Source organism: Trifolium pratense, linkage group LG6, assembly GCF_020283565.1.
Source record: "Trifolium pratense cultivar HEN17-A07 linkage group LG6, ARS_RC_1.1, whole genome shotgun sequence".
Lineage (NCBI taxonomy): Eukaryota > Viridiplantae > Streptophyta > Magnoliopsida > Fabales > Fabaceae > Trifolium > Trifolium pratense.
The window spans coordinates 33687192-33707627 of NC_060064.1; the positions used below are offsets into that span (position 1 = coordinate 33687192).

Here is a 20436-nt window from a genome sequence, read left to right on the forward strand (position 1 = left end):
GTGTAATCCAAATTCCATAAAAAAACACACGTGGCAAAAGGTGGTGGTTACCGCTGATATGGCGTTCAGAGTAACGTCGACATTCTTCACGAACACTCCAGACAATTCACACTCAATATTGTTATTTTCCATTTAATAATTAATAATAATTTTTTAACCAATAACACTTTTTTTATTTAATAATTAACGGCTATATTTTCATATTTTTATTATTTAATACCCTTTAAATAAATTGCTTATTTGGTTCATTTCATCATCATTGAACTGTTGAAGGATCAAAAAATAAATTCTTTTCTCAATACTAAACGCAAACACTTTTTTTCTTCTTCTTTATTGATTAGTATCAATCATCACTCTCAATTATTCAGTGATGGCTTCTACGACGTCGTTTTCTGTTCCAATTTCATGCTACAGAAACTCTTCTCGTCGCAATGTTTCTCTTTCCTTCTCAGCCAAATCAATTTCCCTCAAATCATCACTTCAATTCAACCAAAGGAAGCTTCTTGCTAATGGATTTTGCAGAACAATTCAAACCAATTCATCACGTTTCTCTGTTCGGTGTGAAGCTTCTGCAACTGGAACTGGAAGGGTAATAGTAATAGTAACATTCATTATCTTAAATTTCATTCTTTTTAAAATTTAGGATTACCATGCTTGAAATTAGTTAAGAGTAGAAGCTATTTAGGGGCCGTTTGGATTGACTTATTTTTGAGCTTATGCAAAACCGATTATGTAAATAAATAATTTTTTACTTATTATTATAAGTTTGTCAAGATAGTTTATGATAAAATAACTTATAAAAATATTATTTTTACTATTGTGAACTTATAAAATAGCATAAAACCCTAATTTTTATTGCATAAGTTAAATAATAAGCTAATCCAAATGGGCCCTCAATGAGATCAACTGAACTTTGAAATTCAACTGTCATGTTGTGTGGTATTAACCCTCTGGTTAGCAGGGGAAGGGTTTGGTAAGTCATTCAGAATTCGGTCGAGAGTTAAGTAAAATATGTCACAAAAACTGTTATCTTAGGAATTGAACTCGGCTTCTCCCAGACGATTTATTGTTAAGGGGAGTTCATTAACCACAATTCAAGTGTGATTTATAAGTAAAGGTTTAATTAAAATTTTAAAAAGAATAAATATTTAATTTGTTACCTAAAATTATATAGGATTGTATCAATTCTCTATGTATTTTAAAATGATATTTGAAACTGTTGAACTTGCAATGTTGATATTGCTAGACTGGAAACCTTCGCCCGAGTTTGAACCTGAGAATTTCCGGAGTTGTTTGTGTGTGTTTCAATGGTGCTTGCCACTTAGTTTACAGACAAAACAATAAAATGGTATCTGAAACCAAAATGTTTTTCAGATAGACACAAATTTCACAAAAGATATCATCGTGTAAATTACGTTTTTTGATATGTTTTTGAATTTTTATTTTTATTATTACTTTCTTTCACCTAGGATCCAAAACATAGTAGCTTTGGAGTGTATTGTGTATGGTGTCGACAATGTCCTGATTAAGTGGAACCACAAAGGGGCTTAGTACCACTTACCAGTAGAAAACTTAGATATCAATGATCTTCCAGCTAATTTAATCATCAATAAACTAACCACATGGGTGATTTTCTAAGTTTATTTGCAAAATTGAAGATTTGAAAATTTTCCATCTTGTTTGTTATGTCATGTGTATTATAGCTTAGCTTGTGAAGTACAGAAGTACATCGGTTGATGTTAGGACTTGGGGTTTTGATGCAATGGCAGATTACACAGCAAGAGTTCACAGAGATGGCCTGGCAGGCGATAGTTTCGTCGCCAGAGGTGGCCAAAGAGAACAAGCATCAGATTGTGGAGACAGAGCATTTGTTGAAGGCTTTGTTGGAGCAGAAAAATGGACTTGCTCGTAGGATTTTTTCCAAGGTTGGGGTGGATAACACTCGGCTGCTAGAAGCTACTGATAAGTACATTCAGCGGCAACCTAAGGTGATCTATTCATTATAAGCTCTCTGAACAGTCTCACATGTTCTTATGCCACTAGATAATCTAAAATAAGTCAATCCAAACAAGCGCTAGATATTTGCTCTGGGCTTCTTTATTTTGTACCCCAAAAGCTCAATTGTTTTTTCAATTATGTTAGGTTATAGGGGAATCAGCTGGTTCAATGTTGGGGCGTGATTTGGAGGCACTGATTCAAAGAGCCAGGGACTACAAGAAAGAATATGGGGATTCATTTGTTTCAGTTGAGCACTTGGTTCTTGGTTTTATCCAAGACCAACGGTTTGGAAAGCAACTCTTCAAAGAATTTCAAATATCTCAGCAAGGTCTAAAATCTGCAATAGAGTCAATTAGGGGACGTCAGTCAGTAATTGACCAAGGTAATGGCATTTTCCATTTGTCTCATTCTACATTCTTTAATATATGGTTATAGTTGTGTTGTGTGCTGTTCATTTTTCTTCTTGTGCTACTACTATTCGCAAGCAATACTCTATTTTAGTATAAAATGTTGTCAAATAGTGGTTATAGGCTATAGCAGTGGTATAGTACTGTTCTGTATCGTAATTTGAACAAACCGCTGTTTTCTGCGATTTGCACTTGACAACACTGGTTTAAGTTTTAATTTTGTTCTATTGAAGACTTGTGTATCTTTTGGAAAATTGTGAAGCAGTGGATTCATGTTATCCTTGAACATCTTTGTCTATGAGCTTTCAGAAGCTGCTTGTTGTATATGATTGTCTATATTTAGTATTGATCAAACCTTACTTTATATTTATTAATAGATCTGGAAGGCAAGTATGAAATGTTACTTTATATGATTGTCTACATTTAGTATTGATCAAACCTTATTTTATATTTGTTAATAGATCCGGAAGGCAAGTATGAAGCCTTGGAAAAATATGGAAAAGATTTGACGGCAATGGCTAAAGCAGGAAAACTTGATCCAGTTATAGGAAGAGATGATGAAATACGCAGGTGCATCCAAATTCTCTCCAGGAGAACAAAGAACAATCCTGTGCTGATTGGTGAGCCTGGTGTTGGAAAGACTGCAATTTCTGAAGGGTATGTGCTTAGTTCTTTCTCATGACAGCTTATTCCTCTCTTTTTAATTTTACTAAAAACTAAACTACTTAAAAAAATTTGATACCTTGTATATAGCATAGGTTAGAATGGATGAAGCAATACGATCAACTATATGTTCAGTACTTAGTATGGTGCATGTGAAAAATGTGTTTAACTAGTGGTTCAAGATTTTCTCATAATTTTACTCAAAAACAAGTTGGCTAAATAATTGTTATTGCTTGCCCCATAGTTTGGATGCTTTTGTTTATATTCTTTTTAATGTTATGTATATTGACCTATATGGCTATATCTTCCATTGAAACAGACTTGCTCAAAGAATTGTTCAAGGAGACGTGCCTCAAGCTTTGATGAACCGTAGGGTATGTCCTGTCCCCTCTCTTCACTGAAATGAATAATGATCCTTATTCCTTACTATACCTCTGCCAGTCTATTCTTAATTTCATTTCTTAGCGAAAAAGATAATAGTTTCTTATTTGTTACTCCTGAAGTTTGTATCAGTTTGGAGTTGCAAAATAATCTTATGCACTTGTCTCTTTTCAGCTTATATCCCTTGACATGGGTGCACTTATTGCTGGAGCAAAATACCGGGGAGAATTTGAAGATAGGTTGAAAGCTGTTCTTAAAGAAGTAACAGACTCTGATGGTCAAACTATCCTTTTCATTGATGAGATTCATACAGTTGTCGGGGCAGGTAAATAAACTTCAAAGCTTGTCATTTTCAGACATCAAATTCCCGAGGATTCTAAAATCTGCTAAAGAATGGTCTATTACTTGATGCAAATTAGTTTTTATACCAAAAAGTCGTCAGATCGACAAGGAATCTAGTCTTATAGACGATAAAATTTGGTTTAATCCATATAAATCTCCTAAAATATGACTTTTGTATGATTTGACTGCAGTCACTGCACAATTATAATTTTTCTCATGTTAGGTGCTACAAATGGTGCTATGGATGCTGGTAATCTCTTAAAGCCGATGCTTGGTAGAGGGGAGCTGCGGTGTATTGGTGCAACAACACTTGATGAGTATCGGAAGTATATTGAGAAGGATCCAGCATTAGAGCGTCGTTTCCAGCAGGTTTATGTTGACCAACCTACTGTTGAAGATACCATTTCAATACTAAGGGGACTGCGGGAAAGATACGAGCTACATCATGGAGTCCGGATTTCTGACAGTGCACTTGTCGAAGCTGCAATTCTCTCAGATCGATATATCAGCGGAAGATTTTTGCCTGACAAAGGTAACAATTTCTTGTTTAAATTGCAAAAGGACTGAAGTTTCAGGAGCATTCACTTTGATTCTACCAATAAGTTACTAATATATATTTTCTTGGGGGAATCAATAAATTACGAATAAGCACCTGACAAATTTGATATTAGGATAATTGAATTTTGGATTAAAACATTTCTGACTGATTCAATCATGTGCTTTAGAACATGTGAATTCATTTGTGGGGATTATGGAAAACAAATAATTTAGTGATGTTTGTTAAACAGGATAAGACTTGTGCATTTGCTCTTGCAAACGTTGAAATGACGATGCTTAGAGAATAGTTTGACAGATTCAATGGATAAATGATATAAGGCATTATTTAAAATTGTTTTGTGGAGATTTTTAAATCTTTAGTACTTGGCTACTGTTGAGAGCTTACAGATGATCAAAGTCTAATCGTTTTGGAAGGTTTTAAATGATCAAAGTATTATTCTGACAGATTCCTTTTTAATTCGACTTTTAAGTTTGTTTGGTTAAAATTTCTTTCTGGGCTGCAATTAATGATGTTCATAAAGCACTAACTGCTACCTTCTTCCAAATTACAGCTATTGATTTGGTTGATGAGGCAGCTGCCAAACTCAAAATGGAAATCACTTCAAAACCTACTGCACTTGATGAAATCAACCGTTCGGTCCTGAAGTTTGAGATGGAGAGACTCTCTCTCATGAATGATACAGACAAGGCTTCTAAAGACAGGCTTAATCGTCTTGAGGCAGAGCTCTCTCTATTAAAAGAGAAACAGTCGGAGCTGACTGAACAGTGGGAGCATGAAAAGTCTGTAATGACTCGGATTCAATCAATCAAAGAAGAGGTGGGTTATCATATACTATTTTTAATATTGAAGGTTCTCAAATATGTCATGCTGTAATATTTTCACCATGTAGAAAACTAGTGCAAGTATACGGGTTTAGTTGGTAACTATAATTGAAATTTAATTACGTAGAAGATGAATTTATATCGATTAATGATCAAAAATAAATACTAATATGTTCTGTATCTATGCATCAGATAGACAGGGTGAATCTTGAGATCCAACAGGCTGAGCGGGAGTATGATCTAAACCGTGCTGCTGAGTTAAAATATGGCAGCCTAAACTCCTTGCAACGTCAACTTGAGAGTGCAGAGAAGGAGTTAGATGAATATATGAACTCTGGAAAGTCTATGCTTAGAGAGGAAGTAACAGGAAGTGATATTGCTGAAATTGTAAGCAAGTGGACTGGCATTCCCGTTTCAAAACTTCAGCAATCGGAGAGGGAGAAGTTGTTGTATTTAGAGGAAGTACTTCATAAGCGCGTTGTCGGTCAAGACCCTGCTGTTAAAGCAGTAGCTGAGGCTATCCAGCGTTCAAGAGCAGGTCTTTCAGATCCTCATCGCCCAATTGCTAGCTTCATGTTTATGGGACCTACCGGTGTAGGAAAGACTGAGCTAGCTAAGACACTAGCTTCCTACATGTTCAATACTGAAGAAGCACTAGTAAGAATTGATATGAGCGAGTACATGGAAAAGCATGCAGTTTCAAGATTGATTGGGGCACCACCTGGATATGTTGGATACGAAGAGGGAGGGCAGCTTACCGAGACAGTTCGCCGCAGACCTTATGCTGTTATTTTGTTTGACGAGATTGAGAAGGCGCACTCAGATGTCTTCAACGTATTCCTTCAAATTTTGGATGATGGAAGAGTAACGGATTCACAGGGTCGAACAGTGAGTTTTACCAACACTGTTATCATTATGACCTCAAACGTTGGATCACAGTACATTCTCAACACGGATGATGACACGACGCCTAAAGAGTTAGCTTATGAAACCATAAAGCAGCGAGTAATGGATGCTGCAAGATCCATATTTCGCCCCGAGTTCATGAATAGAGTTGATGAATATATTGTTTTCCAGCCTCTCGACCGCGATCAAATAAGTAGCATTGTCAGGTTACAGGTAATTATACTCCTTTTTTCCTAAATGTGCTATATTCCACTATATCATTTTGATTGACCATTATTGCAAAAGTATAATCGGAATTATGAATATAAGATTTATAAGTTAACTTGCATTTGTAAGGAACTAATCTAGGATTTCTTATTGGCTTATATGCTCCCACCAAAATAAGACACATTGTGCGTGGGCTTGTTTTATTTGTATGCTTCAGACCATGTTATTGGATTGTTAGAGAACATTGGTATTTTACCAGTTACTAGTATCTCGGATGTTTCTTTATGGAAAAAATTGCGGTTAAACTCTGATGTTATTTGACTTATAATCTATGATGATTGCATCACCATCGTTGATATTATGGAGAATTGTGGTTAAACTCTGCTGATATGACCTCAGTTGTAGTCCCTTTGTGGTTGCAGAGACATAAAAAATCTTAATGTCACGACCACAAGATTACATGAAGCCTTTTTGCAAGATTTTCTAACTTCTCTCCTTTTGTAATGTTTTATTACAGTTGGAGCGTGTGCAGAAAAGAATAGCGGATCGCAAGATGAAAATCCGTGTAACAGATGCTGCCATCCAACTTCTTGGAAGCTTAGGATATGATCCTAACTATGGAGCTAGGCCAGTCAAAAGAGTGATTCAACAAAATGTGGAGAATGAACTTGCCAAGGGTATTCTGAGAGGAGAATTTAAGGAGGAGGACACAATTTTAGTAGACACAGAACTGACAGCATTTGCCAACAATCAACTTCCACAGCAAAAGCTAGTTTTTAGAAAGATTGAAGCTGATTCACAATCTACACCACAAGAAATGGAACCTTCTGCTCAAGCTCCCTGAATGAATGCATGCCACTGCTCCTTATTTTTCACTATACTAGGTTTCATTTAATATTTGATTATGTTTTGTGTCTATCTATCAATACGAATATCATAGTACTTGACAAAGTATCATCTTTATCACTCCAAAGCAGTGTAAATATATTTTTTCCTTTTTTATAAGCTCTTGAAGAAGTTTATCAATTGTTATGTTTTTCTCGAATTTAATTTGCAGGCCAATCCATTTACTCGTGAACGACATGTGTGCTTTGCTTGATTCATGCTCTTTAAGTCTTACATAAATATTTTTGCAATCACTAAAGTCTTAATTTGCTAAGTGATTTGTCTTTGCCTCATCAAATAAATTACAACAAAAATATTTTCCATTACAACAATAATGTTTGTAACATTATGATGTGAAATGTCTAACATGTATACTCTTTTAAGTTTTAAGACTATTTCTTAGTAACTCATCTCGTAAAGTACAGTTAAGCTTAAAATATGAAATAACCTTAACCGTCCCTTATGAGATAAGCTACTAAAAAACGGTCTTAAAAATCCGTGTCACTTGTGAATTATTTTATTGAGTTGAGCTTATTTCAATTTTAATGTATGGAGTTAAATCCAGCTTTGTTAAGAATTTAAGTTTGGAACTGAGAGGCATGACATCAATCAAACAAGGACAAACAAGAGTTAAAATTTGCAAACTTAAGTACTGCAATATGTGCTAAGCTTGTGGTTGGATTTCCATAAAAGTTATTTTAGTCTCGTAGTCGTAGCTTGTAGAGGGAATGGATTCTCTCAAGTGTAATTTACACTTGAGAGAATAAAGTGTGGTTTGTTACCATTGATTAAGAGAGAGAAACATATAAAAATTTAGATAAAATGAATTTAGATGGTGTTAGATTACACTTTATTCTCTCAAGTGTAAATCACACTTGAGAGAATCCATTCCCGCTTGTAGAAAAGATCCAAGTGGAGGGAATATGCTATGAAGTCAAAGATCCTATATTTATGCATGAAAGGCATTGTCATTAAAGTAATTATCTTTTGAGCCATGACAAATAAAACTTGTAATTGAATCTTGATGATACAGAACAGGTATGAATTATTGTGCACATTCACTTAATAAAATGGTATATCACATGGTACAAGAAGGAAATGTAATGAGGAAGGGAGCAGCATAAAGCTTAATAATTGTAAAATAATGTAAATATACCAGGTTTCTTTTTTTTGAATGGGAAAGAGTAAATATACCAGGTTGATTAGGTAACCAAGAGCCCCATGGACCATGGTTGTTACTCAGATTTTGGGTGTCAAGTACAAACTGAAAAAATTATGCTCTAAGCTCCAACTATTGGAGCAAAACACCTTTGAGTACCTATTAGGTACCACTTCTCACATAAGAACTCTCTCTCTCCTCTTGGACCCACCTTACTTTAGATTAAAATATTTTTTTTATGGGACCCACACACATTTTTGAATTGATGTGGAATTATTGATGAGACCGATTTAGAACTTTTTAAGAAGTGCTAGGTTGGAGGAGTTGAATACCTATTAGGTACTATGATTAAAAAATAATAAATGAGTGATGTGTCCACGTGAGATCCAGTTAAGTACTCAAAATTAGAGTTCTCCATTGTGGATGCTCTAAGATGTTTATATAGTCTTTTGCATTTATGTTGTAAATTCATTAATAAATATTTTTATCATCAATTTATATATTTTCTTCAAAGATTGAAGCAAGAGTATTTAATCCATAAATATATAAATTGTAGCTTTATATGAGTTATCGTGGCTTTATAGAAGAGTTTGAATACATGTAATATTTTAACTTGTATATAAGTCATCTAAAGCTCACAAAAAGTAATTTAAGATAGATTTAATAATGTCATTTAGAAAATTAAACATCTAAAATTTGTTTTAAATGTTTGGATTGATGGTGAAAATGACATAATCATGGTGAGCTGTTGCGATTATGACAAAAGCTACACTTTAAAGTTTCACAAAATTAGGATGCTGTCATGATTTGTTAAACTCACCGTCAATCTAAAGATACGCTAGTTGCTCAAGTATCTATTTACATTCCATCCAAGGATAACAACCAATCATTAAGAATAAGAGAATTAACAACAAACATCGAATACAAATAAGAATAATACAATATCAAGACCTTCAGATAAGGGATTATGCTACATCTCTAGTCACTTAGACAATGAGTATTCTTCACATGCACAAGTGAAATGCATCTGAAGAATTTCTCTACCTATTATCTTACATATGCGAGAGCACATCATGAACCACCTCAAAGGCACCTTTTGCTTTCTTCGCATTTCTTCTAAAAAATCTTCATCTTGAATTTAGCAGATTCAGAAAGAATAATGACAGCTGCAGAAACATTTACTACACAAGTGTGATTAACCTTCAAACAGTCTAGTTTTGTGCATAAAATTAATCACTTACTGAGGTGGCAGAAGATAAATTTAATCCATTACTTCCTTACAAATACATATATAACCAAAAAATGTAGAAGGGTCTGGTAAGGAATTTTGTTTCAGAAAGTGGTTAACCTTAAATGGCTTAGAATTCAAACCAAACCCGTTTTAAATTGGTTAATCTGAGCGAGACATTTGTTATTTTTCATGTCGATGTAGATCTAAAAGTTCCACTGGTGCAATACAGTAACGGTTTGAACAAAACCTTTTTGCCAAATATCTAATGAGACCATAACTAATCATAATCTCAATCCTTCGAGAAATCAAATAAGAAAACATTGGCATGTGATACACTGGAAATAAGGAGTTTAAAACCACGCCACTTGAATTTAACACAAATTTAGTTGAGTAATAATACAATCAAATGTAATTTTCTTGTATGTATTGAAGGTGAGGATATGCTGCCATGAAAATATCTTCTAAAAAAAACTCTTACTCTTGATGATTTCTATATCTAGTTTTCATTGTTATGAAAGAGCGAAAAAGCACTAGCCAACGAACTATTCACAGATATAATTATTATACCTATCAACAAAGGCCCTATATATATTCGTAGGAATTTGTGAACTAAAAACTGGTTTAAACTAACAATACTAAAACGACTAAAGGCAGAAAATGAGTTCTTATTTTTCACTAACTTCTATCCTGTTACCGCAATACATAACAATGGCAATAGGAGCAAACAAAAACAGAAGAGTAAGTTAAGGTTTTCCAGATACATTAACAATACCTGAAAGTCATTGAACTATTACTCCAACTCAGCTGCCTCTTCAGAATCCGACAATGGCAATAGTGTACAATTCCCAATCAAGTGACCATTGAGGCACACAAAATACTCAATATAATCTTCATAAGAACCAAGCCTGCAACTAGCACTTTGAGGGATCATTTTAGCTTGATGCATGCTCCATAACTTTGCCTTACAATAAGGGCAAACTTCTGTTTGATGGAGGTTGGCACCTTTACTAATAAGCATCTTTCTGACCTTTGACGTTGCAAATGACTTAAAAACTCCACGAAAAAATCCCAAATCTCCTTCTTCACCTTGATCAAGATGCTCACAAGGATCAGACACATATAAAACATCAGTTCTGCATTGTGGCAAAAGAAAGCTCTTTCCCGATGTTCTAGAAAACCGAGTCTGATACACAAAGTGACCTGGGACCGGATTCTGAATGTTTTTAAATAAGCCACCTTTTGTGCATCCCGAACAGTATGTAAGAAGCTTCCCTAACGCCCTCCAGTTCCCATCAACGACGTGGCTCCCAGTAGATTGCAGATCACACAACATCTTAGGTGCTCTTGTTCGACAAAACTCTTTCCATAGAACTCGTTTGGCAAGATCATCAAACCATTTGCACACACACGACAGAGTAGCAATCAATTTGGGATTCCATTTTAAATTGTGAAACACTAAGAAAATCGCATCTTCACTTAAATGCCCTTTAGAACATTGACAGCTAGCTGAGTGTATGCATCGGTACTGCTTTGTGATAATCATTTTATCCACCTAGCAAAACTAAAAGAAAAATTATCAGTTTATGAAAATTCATACTTGGCAAACTTCAGGATACTCACCCAGTTGACAAAACTTAAACACCAAATTTTTAATCATAAAATACTTCATAGTAATTGGAAAAAATCAAGACAACTGATTTAACCGTTGTGGAATTATACAAATCTATGCTATCTTAAGAAACTAAAATTTAATATTCAACTAATAGATTTGCAATCTAGAGTGCTCAAAAGTCGGTTCACGAAAAGAAGAAAAAAATCCCCCTTCCAACAGTATGAAGTGAATTTCCGGTTTAATGTTACTTCAAATTGCTTTGTGCTTACTAGTCTTATAGTCAATTAATCTCCAAAATGAAAATGAGGACTAGAAACTTAGTATGCGTTTGGTTGCGTTTCTTATTCTCATTTTCCGCTGATATATTTTCATCACAATTAGTTATATATATACAACCTTGTTCTATTTCGCTCATGTGCTCAAAACATTTTCTCCAAACAAGCTCTTACAATATTAAGTTAGAAAATCCAAGCATTACTCAATCAATTCGGCTTCAACTCATTCCTAGTTTTTTCAGCAACATACAAACACATTCACATACTAAGCTAATTCACGCACCTAAGAGTTCAAACATTCACAAATCCCTCAAATCATACATACAGACTCATAACATAAGCGCTTATCATATAAGTCTTTATGTATAAGCTAATTTTAAAATAAAAAATTAAACTCAAATTGGTTTCATATATAAGCTATTCTCACGAGCTTTCCTAGAGAGCTTATGGAAATAAACTAAAAACAACTTATGTACATGTCATAAGCTACTCCGTTTGGGCATACTATTATGAGCAAATATTCACTTTTCAGATTCATTGAATAAACTTATGTATCTGGTATTATTATATGCTTATAATAGTGGCCGGAGGGAGGTTTTCTATAAGCTCGCTCTAACAGTCTTACACAAGTGTTTATAGTAGTAGACAACCTCAAATAAGCCAATCCAAACAGGACCAAAGTGATCAACTTGCTATAAATGATAACAATTTACCACAACAAAAATTAATTTTTTTAAGCCACTAGGTTTGGTAGGGGCTTGGGTAGTACGTTACAGGTCCTGGGTTCGATCCTCACTCATTGTAAACCAAAAAAAAAAAAAAAATTTGAAACTTTCCATCAATAACGTAATCTACATAGCATACTAAATTTCTACTATATTTATCAACAAGTTTCAAGATTATAGATCACCCATAAATTTCCCATGAATAAATAATGTACAGAAAGTCAACAACACTATAATTCACTCACAAAAACTATAAATTTCCCCCCCCCAAAAAAAAAACTCAAATTAAGAAATATACCAAAGCAAATCTATAGAAATGAACCCAAGATTCACAAAAACTTCAAATTTCAGAGAGAAAGAGATAATTCATCATGATCTGACCTGAATCAACCAGTTTCAACAGAGACTTGAAACCCTAGAAAAACCCAATTTTTCTTGCAATTGGAACAATCTAGAGAAAGAGAGAGAAACAATAACATGTTATCAATAACAGGGTGAAGTAATTTTGAACTAAAAGTAAGGGCAATTTGGTCAAGAAATGTGAAATAAAGAATGAATAACGACAATACAGAAAGAAACAGAGACTGTTGCAACTTGCAAGATAATCATTGGATCATAGCTTTGTTACAATCATATATTATACGGGCCAGTAATTTTGCGACACGTGTTGGAACTTGATGATGTCAGCATTTCTTAGCTGGCACCAGGTAGGATGTTGTGTGGGATAGCGTCATAAGACGTGGCGCTTAGACAATGGAATTAATTTTTTTTGTTAACTCTTGGGAGGCTCGGGTTCTTATAGGAAGCGTTTTTAGTAATCCGAAGTTCGATTACGATGTAAATAAAGTTTGACAACCATTATTCATTTTTCACTTTCTTTCTTTGTTGGTATATGTTCGTAACAGAACTCAAGTTTTATCGGTAGAGATAAAAAGAGGTAGAGAACTCACTTGTGGTGGATCAGTGGAAGGATGTTCCGAGCCGGAGGTTCGAATCCGAGCATTGGAGATGACCGGCAACACCGAAGGGGGGTACCTGCAAAAAACGCTCCGACGCCCAAGTCAGTATAAGCTTGAGGTCAAGGTCGATGTTAGAGCAATGCATATCTTGTGAGGTTTGTGAAGGTCGTATATATAGGCCAATGGATGTGGCATTGGGTCGATATGGATTTGACATTGGGCTTGGTTCAGCCCAAAAGTCTTGTCCAGAACGGTATACACAAGAGAGACAATGAAAAAGTGTCAAAATTACAAATCGGAATTGTTTTTTCAAAGTAATTCAATTCTCTCGTTATATGAAATTTCACTTATAGTAAAAGATAACACTATCACTAAAAGTCTAAAAGTCGTAGATTGAGCTCATCTTAACATATACTGGAGATTATTTCCAACGTAATCCAATTCATTTTTTATTTACTGGAAATTTTTTCTTAAAATCTCCGGTAAGATGACATGGCGCTTAGATAATAGAAGGTCATTTTTATAATTTGTCATAGGCAAACAAATTTTTTTGATTTTCTCATGCATGCATATTTTTCTTAACCAACAAATGAAAATGAATGGAGAGGAGATGATTATGAGAGAGCTAATAATTACTCGCTCCGTCTCTTAAAAATAGTCGTTTTAGGCAACAATTTTTTTTCACAAAGATTGTCATTTTCTGTTTTCAAGGAGAGTTTAATTTTGTTTTGCCAATTTTACCCTCAAATAACTTTTAATTGACCTTTGATCTTTCCAATGTATTTGTATTGTTAAAAAAAATTAAAAAGAAAAATTAGTAAGGATAGTTTGATAAAATTAACTTGTTTGTTGACTTCTTTATTCCTTTTCTTAATTTGTGTGTAAAAACCTTAAAAGATAATTTTTAAGAGACGGAGGGAGTAATAAAGATAAATACAAATAAGATATTGTAGTAGGATATAAAGAAATTTTGTGAAAGAAAATTTAAATCTCATCATTTTTTGGTAGAGAGCAGAAATGACTTTTTTGTGTTCGGTACTATGCAATATTCGTACGGTAAGTGATAACTACCGTATTCAAAATATAGTAAACAATTTACTCTTTAACTATTTTCACTCTTAGCTCAAATCAGTTAAGCTGATCACTCTATCCTTTATAAAACATTTTTTTTGTATCAAAATATGTATTTTGCAAAGAATAACGATAAAATATATGGCTAAAGAAATTTTGGTATTAAAAAAATCACACTACTAAATCAATTTCTCTTGATGTGGACATTAAGCCTGGAAAACACGTACAAATTCAAAAGAGCTTGTAAAACACAAAATAACTTAATATCATAATCACTGTTTCATTCAAATTCAAAAGATAATTATTCATGTTTTACTCAAACTAGTGGTGAACAGTAAATTCAAAGATCTCGCTTTCAACTCTAACTCATTTTTGAAATGACGTTGATTTGACGAAATCACAATGACATCTTAACTTTGTTGAAGCTCTAAAGTGTAACTTTTGTTAAAATCACGTGGCACATTGTGATTATGTCAAACTCAATCTCAATTCAAACATACACTAAATTAAAGTGTTTGCCTAATTTTTTTTCTCATTAAGTGAGATCAAAGTTTCAAATGCACCAACCAAAGCTTTCACCTTACTCCTCTGAATTTCAACCAGTTTACTAGCTGTTTCCTCAATCATATTATTGGACAATAGTTGTTCATCTTTCTTTCCCTTCAAATCTTGATGTCTTAAAACAACCTTTTCAACACCAGTTATAGCAACAGTTTCATCAGCATCAACCTTAACATCACTAGCGTTGTCCTCCGACACTTTTCCTCTTCCAAATTTAAGCTTCCTTGGACTACTTTTCTCAATTTCAGTTTCAGCCAAATTTTCAGTCTCACCGGTTTGAGGCTTCTCATTTTCCTCAACTTCCAAATCCATAATCTCCGAATTTTCAGTCTCGCCCTTTTGTGGCTTCTCATTTTCCTCAACTTCCATATCCAAAATCTCCGAATTTTCAGTCTCGCCCTTTTGAGGCTTCTCATTTTTCTCAACTTCCGAATCCAAAATCTCCGAATTTTCAGTCTCTTGAGGCTTCTCATTTTCCTCAACTTCCAAAGCCAAAATCTCCGAATTGTCCATGTTTTCTTTTCCATTGTTTGCTAAGCAAGATTCCTCCTCAAGTTCACTTGTTGCATATTTGGATTCCTCTTGATCTTCTTGAGGATTTGAGGACAATTCAATATCAAGGTTTTCATTTTGATCAGATTGAAAAGTTTGGTCTTCAGTTTCTATGATGACATACAAAGTCTTTTCCTCGACCTCATTGTATCGTCCCTCAGGTTCAACTTTTCTAGGCATTGTATGATTCTTAACACGCGACGCAGTTTTCAGGCTCTTGGATATATTAATGCCTGCAATTCTTTTTTGAGAAGATTTTGATGACAAGGAAGCCCTTGGTGAAACCACTTTGATGGAATCTAGATTCATTGAAGTCCTCGTCTTCATGGAATTGGATTTTGATAAAGTTTTGGCCATCTGAGAAGTCCTCGTCTTCATGGAGGTTGATTTCAATAGTGGTTCTTCCTTCTTGGAAGTTGATATTGATGAGGCTCCAATCCTCTTGGAAATTGATGAAATCTCTTGCCTCCTTGTTTTGTAGGTAGACGAATTTTGCACATCTCGAAGAGGTAATGATTGTTTCGCTTTGTTTACCACAACTTCATTGTCAGGTTGAACCAGCCGACCCGGTCCAGTTTTAATTACCTTGGTTATGTCTGAGGCATTAGTTCCCTGGACCCGAGAATCAGCTGATGCTCTGCGTTTGTGCAACGGCATCTTTGTTGGCTCAGAATCAGCTGATGCTTGAAGTTTCACACCTGATGAGACCATTACTTCACCAATGTTCTTCTGCGAGCTTTGGAGCAGTTGTTTTCGTTCGGCTAACTTAGGTATGAAACTTCTTTTATTTGGTTCAATTGCAATGTTCTTCCCATATTTGCAAAAATCATGACAGGAACCGATCGAAGCTCGACGATAATGAGGAACAACTTTTTCTTCATTGTTTCCAGCTGAGGGCCTTCTTAAATGAACGACACGCGACATAGTCACTTCGTCAGAAACCACTGGTACATGAACATATTCCTCTGCCATCATATATTGAAGAAACAATCCTGAAACAACAAAGAAATCATTTACTATTTACATATTTAATGTGATATATGAAATGAAAGTTTATCAATCACTCATCAAATTAAATACTAGAGTATGTTATGCATCAAGAATAATATTGTTCACAAATCATAATCTTTGTCAGTTACAGAAACATAATTTTTTTTAAAAACTGATTTTGTGATCTCTAATTCAAATTCAAATTCGACATATCCATTTATTAAGATTAAAATAAAATGCAAATACTCTCTATCATTAAATTAAACAAATTCAAATTCAAATATATATGATGAAGCAATAAAAGCAATAAGAATTGGCCATAAAACCACAATTATTATTATTATTATTATTATTATTATTATTATTATTATTATTATTATTATTATTATTATTATAGAAAAGAAAACAAATGAAATCATCAAAAATATGAAAAGAAAAACTAAGATGTTACTTTCACTCATTAATTTCAGCCACCCAATTTCACAAATATACTTCAACGAACAACATTCTAACTTCTAACAAACAAATTTTACTACATGTATTAGGCGTCTCAATTGTGCATCTATAAGCTTTAACTAACCCTAATAAAACAAAAAGACACTGATCAAACAAATCAACATACATGGACACCGAATACGATGCCAGAAAAAAGTCACTGTTAATAAGCTTGTGTTTGGTATCATAGTGGTTATGTCAAGATCACGGTGACCCACCATGATTTTTCACAAGCTACAAAGTGTAGCTTTTACAAAATCACACTGGATCATCGTGATTCGTGATTCTGACACCGACAGTTTTACCATGATACCAAAGATACACTAAATTAAGATTAAAAAAAAAAATTGAATAAAAAGACCGAATATATGTTATGTATCGGTGTCGTGTCACTATTGGATAGTTAGACATCACACAAACCTTTGTTGATGCCATAGTTCTAAATTGATGCCATAGTTCTAAATTGCGGCCAGCAGTCACAAGTTTGAGATCCTAACGGCAATTTTGATGGTATAAATCAGCCACATTTTATGGCATTTTGCCACAATATATATTTCACAACCTATGCACAATTGTGATCGCAACCGCAATTTAAAAGGAAATCAATAAAGAAGAAAAACAACAACTTTAAACCTAAACCTTTGTCAAAATAAAAAACAACTTTAAACCTGCTAAATCATTAAAAATAGGTACATTTGGTCATTCTCATCTTTTTTTTTTTTTAAAAAAAAAGCTAAATTAGCCAACTCAAATTGGCACCAGAGAGAATCGAACCTCAGATCTCAAGAGGAGCCGATACCAATACACCAATCCAAGTGGGTTAGGTCATTCTCATCTTAAATCATATACAAGAATGTAATCAAATAATTTCATCCTAAAATATACATAACACACACAAATAATTTCATACATTATATTCAGAAAGAAAAAATTTATCACCTTATATTGATTCCTCAGCACAAACCCACATCAGAAAATCACAAAAACCATTGTAATGTTGAAGCAATCTCCAAAATAAAAAACACACCAAAACGAAACCACTTGAAGAAAAAGGGTATACTCATAAACCCTTTTTCCAAAACTTATCAAAATCGCATCTTTCAAAGAACCCACTTATTATATGAAGAAAATAAACAAAACCCATATGATACTTTTCAGAAAAAACGTACCTTTGTTTTATATATAACAACACATTTTCACAGACAGAGAAGAAAGGATTGCTTGAACAGAAAGGCAAGTAAAACGGAACAGAATGTAACAAAATGAAGACACTGAACCAATCCTTTAGAAGGTTTTGTTGAGAATTTGAGATGATGATGAAAGAGATTGCAATTGCAACAATTTCTGGTTTTTGGTTGAACTTGTTTTTTCAGTAGCGCGTTTGTTATATATAGAAATAAATTAAAAAAACAATTGAGAAAAAGATTTGATTTTTTTTTTTTTGGGCGGGCATAAAGACTTTCTTATACTTTTTGCTTTTTATATTCCTATTCCTATTTTTTAAAAAAATTATGTTCCCTTTTGAAAGAAAGAAATAAAATGATACTAACAAAAATTAAGAAAGAATGTTTTTGACTAATTTTTTGAAAACAAAGAAAGAAATAAAATACAGTAAGAGATATGGAGAGTACTATAAAGAATACATAAAATTTTATGTATAAGGAATTATATAAAAAAATTATAAATTTACAGGAAATATTTTTTTTTAGTCGCACAAAATGTACAAGAAATATATATAAAATAGTATTTGTGTAAAAATGGAAATGAAAAAAATAGTTTGAAAAATCAAATTTTACAGGGTAGATATAAAGATTTAGTAAACAAATTTTAACACCGACAAAAATATTGATCGTTGATTCGGTACATATAAATGGTTGGAAGTTTAAATTTTAGTGTGTTTATCAATTTTTTTAAGAACAAAAAATGATATGTAACCAAAAAAAAAAAAAAAGAACAAAAAATGATATTCATTGTTGATTTAAAATATTTGAGTGTTAACCATCGTTTAGTTGGTTAATTGTTGATTGACACTGAATTTGGTAGAAAAATTTATGGTTCGACCCTCACAACTGCGATTGGAAGGAAGTTGTAACCACTTGATAACAGAATTGACCATTGAACCGAATGAAACTTGTGCTGAAAGTCGAAAAAAAAATTGAGTGTTAATTTAGTAATAAGAGTTTGACAAAAATTTTAAGGTGTGAGGTGTCAAGTTTAACTTTATCCTTTTCTATTTTTTATGTACGTCTAAAAACTAAAATACTAATTTTTTTTATTGGATATTAATATAAACTAAATTTTCAGCCAACAATAAATTAAGATCATCATATTGAAGCGAACATGAAAAACAAATAACAATACATATAAAGCCACTTAGTATATATGGTCTAATGATGAGGGGTTTGGATAGTATCTTATAGGTTCTGGATTCGATCCCCTAAAAAAAAAAAATATAACAATACATATATGAGTCTGGTTTACAATAAATTTTTTTATTTATTGGTATGAGATTTGAACTCCTTAAATAAAATAATTTAATTTATATGCATTGTCAGTGTAAAATTATTTTACACATGCATCCAATAATATACCAACATATCATGCATGATATTTAAAAACACATGATGTGTCACTTTCATTAAATGATGTGGCAATACATCATTGGATGCATGTGTAAAGAATCTTTACACACTGACAGTACACAACAATTAAACTCTAAATAAAATTATTATTATGAATTTGAAAAAAAAATTGTGAAAAAAAATTAGTTGGTAGAGAAGATCGATTTATTTTCACCCTTAAATTACAAAGATGTATTTGACTTCTTTAGATTAAATTGCCTAACAAACTGATTATCTTATCTTTTTAAGAATTGTGCATTAGCATAAAAAGACACATAATATACTCTTCGTAGTGTATCAGATTTTAAAATGTTTTTGAGGAATTTATTGATTTTGTAATCTGAATTTTAATGCACCAGTTGAATTCTTTTGAAGTATTATATTCAAATTAGTGTGCGTTAATATTTTGGGCAGGGTTGGACAAAATATGGGAGGGATCAAATTATATCGGTGTAACATTTGACTAATGTTACATCTCTCAATAACGCTTTAACGAATACAAATTTTACAAAATACATCTCAATGACACATCAAACGATTTTAGATTTTTATAAAATTTAACATACATGATCTATATGATATAAATTTTATATCCAACGGTGGATTTTGAAAAATTTGTATTCGTTAAAGCGTTATTGAGCGATGTAACATTACTCAAATATTACACCGGTGTAATTTGATCCCTCCCCGACAAAATATTTGATATTTTCAAATTTTTTAAATATTGAAACAAATTTTTTTTTTTTTAAAACTTGGTATCCGGCCCTATGATCGATTAATCCAGGGACCAATCTCACCGTCCACTTGTAGAGCTCAATTTAAAGCCAGAATTTTTTCTTTATGGACTTAATTAGCCCACAGAAATTGACACCAGAGGGATTCGAACCTGAGACCTTGAAAAAAACATACTTCAAGGACCCAAGCCAACACCACTAGAACAACCCCAAGTGGGTTACGGAAATTAAATTTTTAATGGATGATTAAATTACACAAGCAATTACAGTTTTGGTTCATTT

At 33.1% G+C, this 20436-nt stretch overlaps 3 protein-coding genes across 6 annotated transcripts; 1 reads left to right on the forward strand and 2 right to left on the reverse strand.

The window, feature by feature from the left end:
• The first annotated feature begins 88 nt into the window (after window positions 1-88).
• Window positions 89-7316, forward strand: LOC123888676 (chaperone protein ClpB3, chloroplastic). Of its 2 annotated transcripts, none has more exons than XM_045937791.1 (10): window positions 89-589; window positions 1770-1988; window positions 2143-2380; window positions 2867-3062; window positions 3388-3442; window positions 3624-3774; window positions 4015-4323; window positions 4901-5166; window positions 5364-6290; window positions 6802-7316. In XM_045937791.1, exons 1-10 carry the CDS (start codon window positions 371-373, stop codon window positions 7126-7128), a joined length of 2907 nt encoding a protein of 968 aa, XP_045793747.1. In that variant the 5' UTR covers window positions 89-370; the 3' UTR covers window positions 7129-7316. The 2 variants fall into 2 exon arrangements, with proteins under 2 accessions (XP_045793747.1, XP_045793748.1); XM_045937792.1 differs by having other exon boundaries at window positions 451-589; window positions 1709-1988.
• A 1875-nt stretch (window positions 7317-9191) lies between these two features.
• On the reverse strand, window positions 9192-12662 carry LOC123888677 (EID1-like F-box protein 2). 3 transcript variants are annotated; one of them, XM_045937794.1, is made up of 3 exons: window positions 12553-12662; window positions 10332-11120; window positions 9192-9494 (listed from the first exon to the last, which is right to left on the reverse strand). In XM_045937794.1, exon 2 carries the CDS (start codon window positions 11100-11102, stop codon window positions 10350-10352), a length of 753 nt encoding a protein of 250 aa, XP_045793750.1. In that variant the 5' UTR covers window positions 11103-11120; window positions 12553-12662; the 3' UTR covers window positions 9192-9494; window positions 10332-10349. The 3 variants fall into 3 exon arrangements, with proteins under 3 accessions (XP_045793750.1, XP_045793749.1, XP_045793751.1); XM_045937793.1 differs by having other exon boundaries at window positions 10332-11111; window positions 12553-12654; XM_045937795.1 differs by having other exon boundaries at window positions 9192-9509; window positions 10332-11111; window positions 12553-12654.
• A 1823-nt stretch (window positions 12663-14485) lies between these two features.
• On the reverse strand, window positions 14486-16513 carry LOC123888678 (titin-like). Its single transcript, XM_045937796.1, has one exon. The coding sequence runs from the start codon at window positions 16287-16289 to the stop codon at window positions 14721-14723; it is 1569 nt and encodes a 522-aa protein (XP_045793752.1). The 5' UTR covers window positions 16290-16513; the 3' UTR covers window positions 14486-14720.
• Between the last annotated feature and the right edge of the window lie 3923 nt (window positions 16514-20436).

Excerpts from the sequence above, each read along its gene's own strand:
- LOC123888676 (XM_045937791.1), top strand. The coding sequence starts at position 371 with ATGGCTTCTACGACGTCGTTTTCTGTTCCAATTTCATGCTACAGAAAC. Across the intron at positions 3,775-4,014 it reads TCATACAGTTGTCGGGGCAG|GTGCTACAAATGGTGCTATG; the intron begins GTAAATAAACTT and ends TTCTCATGTTAG. Across the intron at positions 6,291-6,801 it reads GTAGCATTGTCAGGTTACAG|TTGGAGCGTGTGCAGAAAAG; the intron begins GTAATTATACTC and ends GTTTTATTACAG.
- LOC123888677 (XM_045937794.1), bottom strand. The coding sequence starts at position 11,102 with ATGATTATCACAAAGCAGTACCGATGCATACACTCAGCTAGCTGTCAA.
- LOC123888678 (XM_045937796.1), bottom strand. The coding sequence starts at position 16,289 with ATGATGGCAGAGGAATATGTTCATGTACCAGTGGTTTCTGACGAAGTG.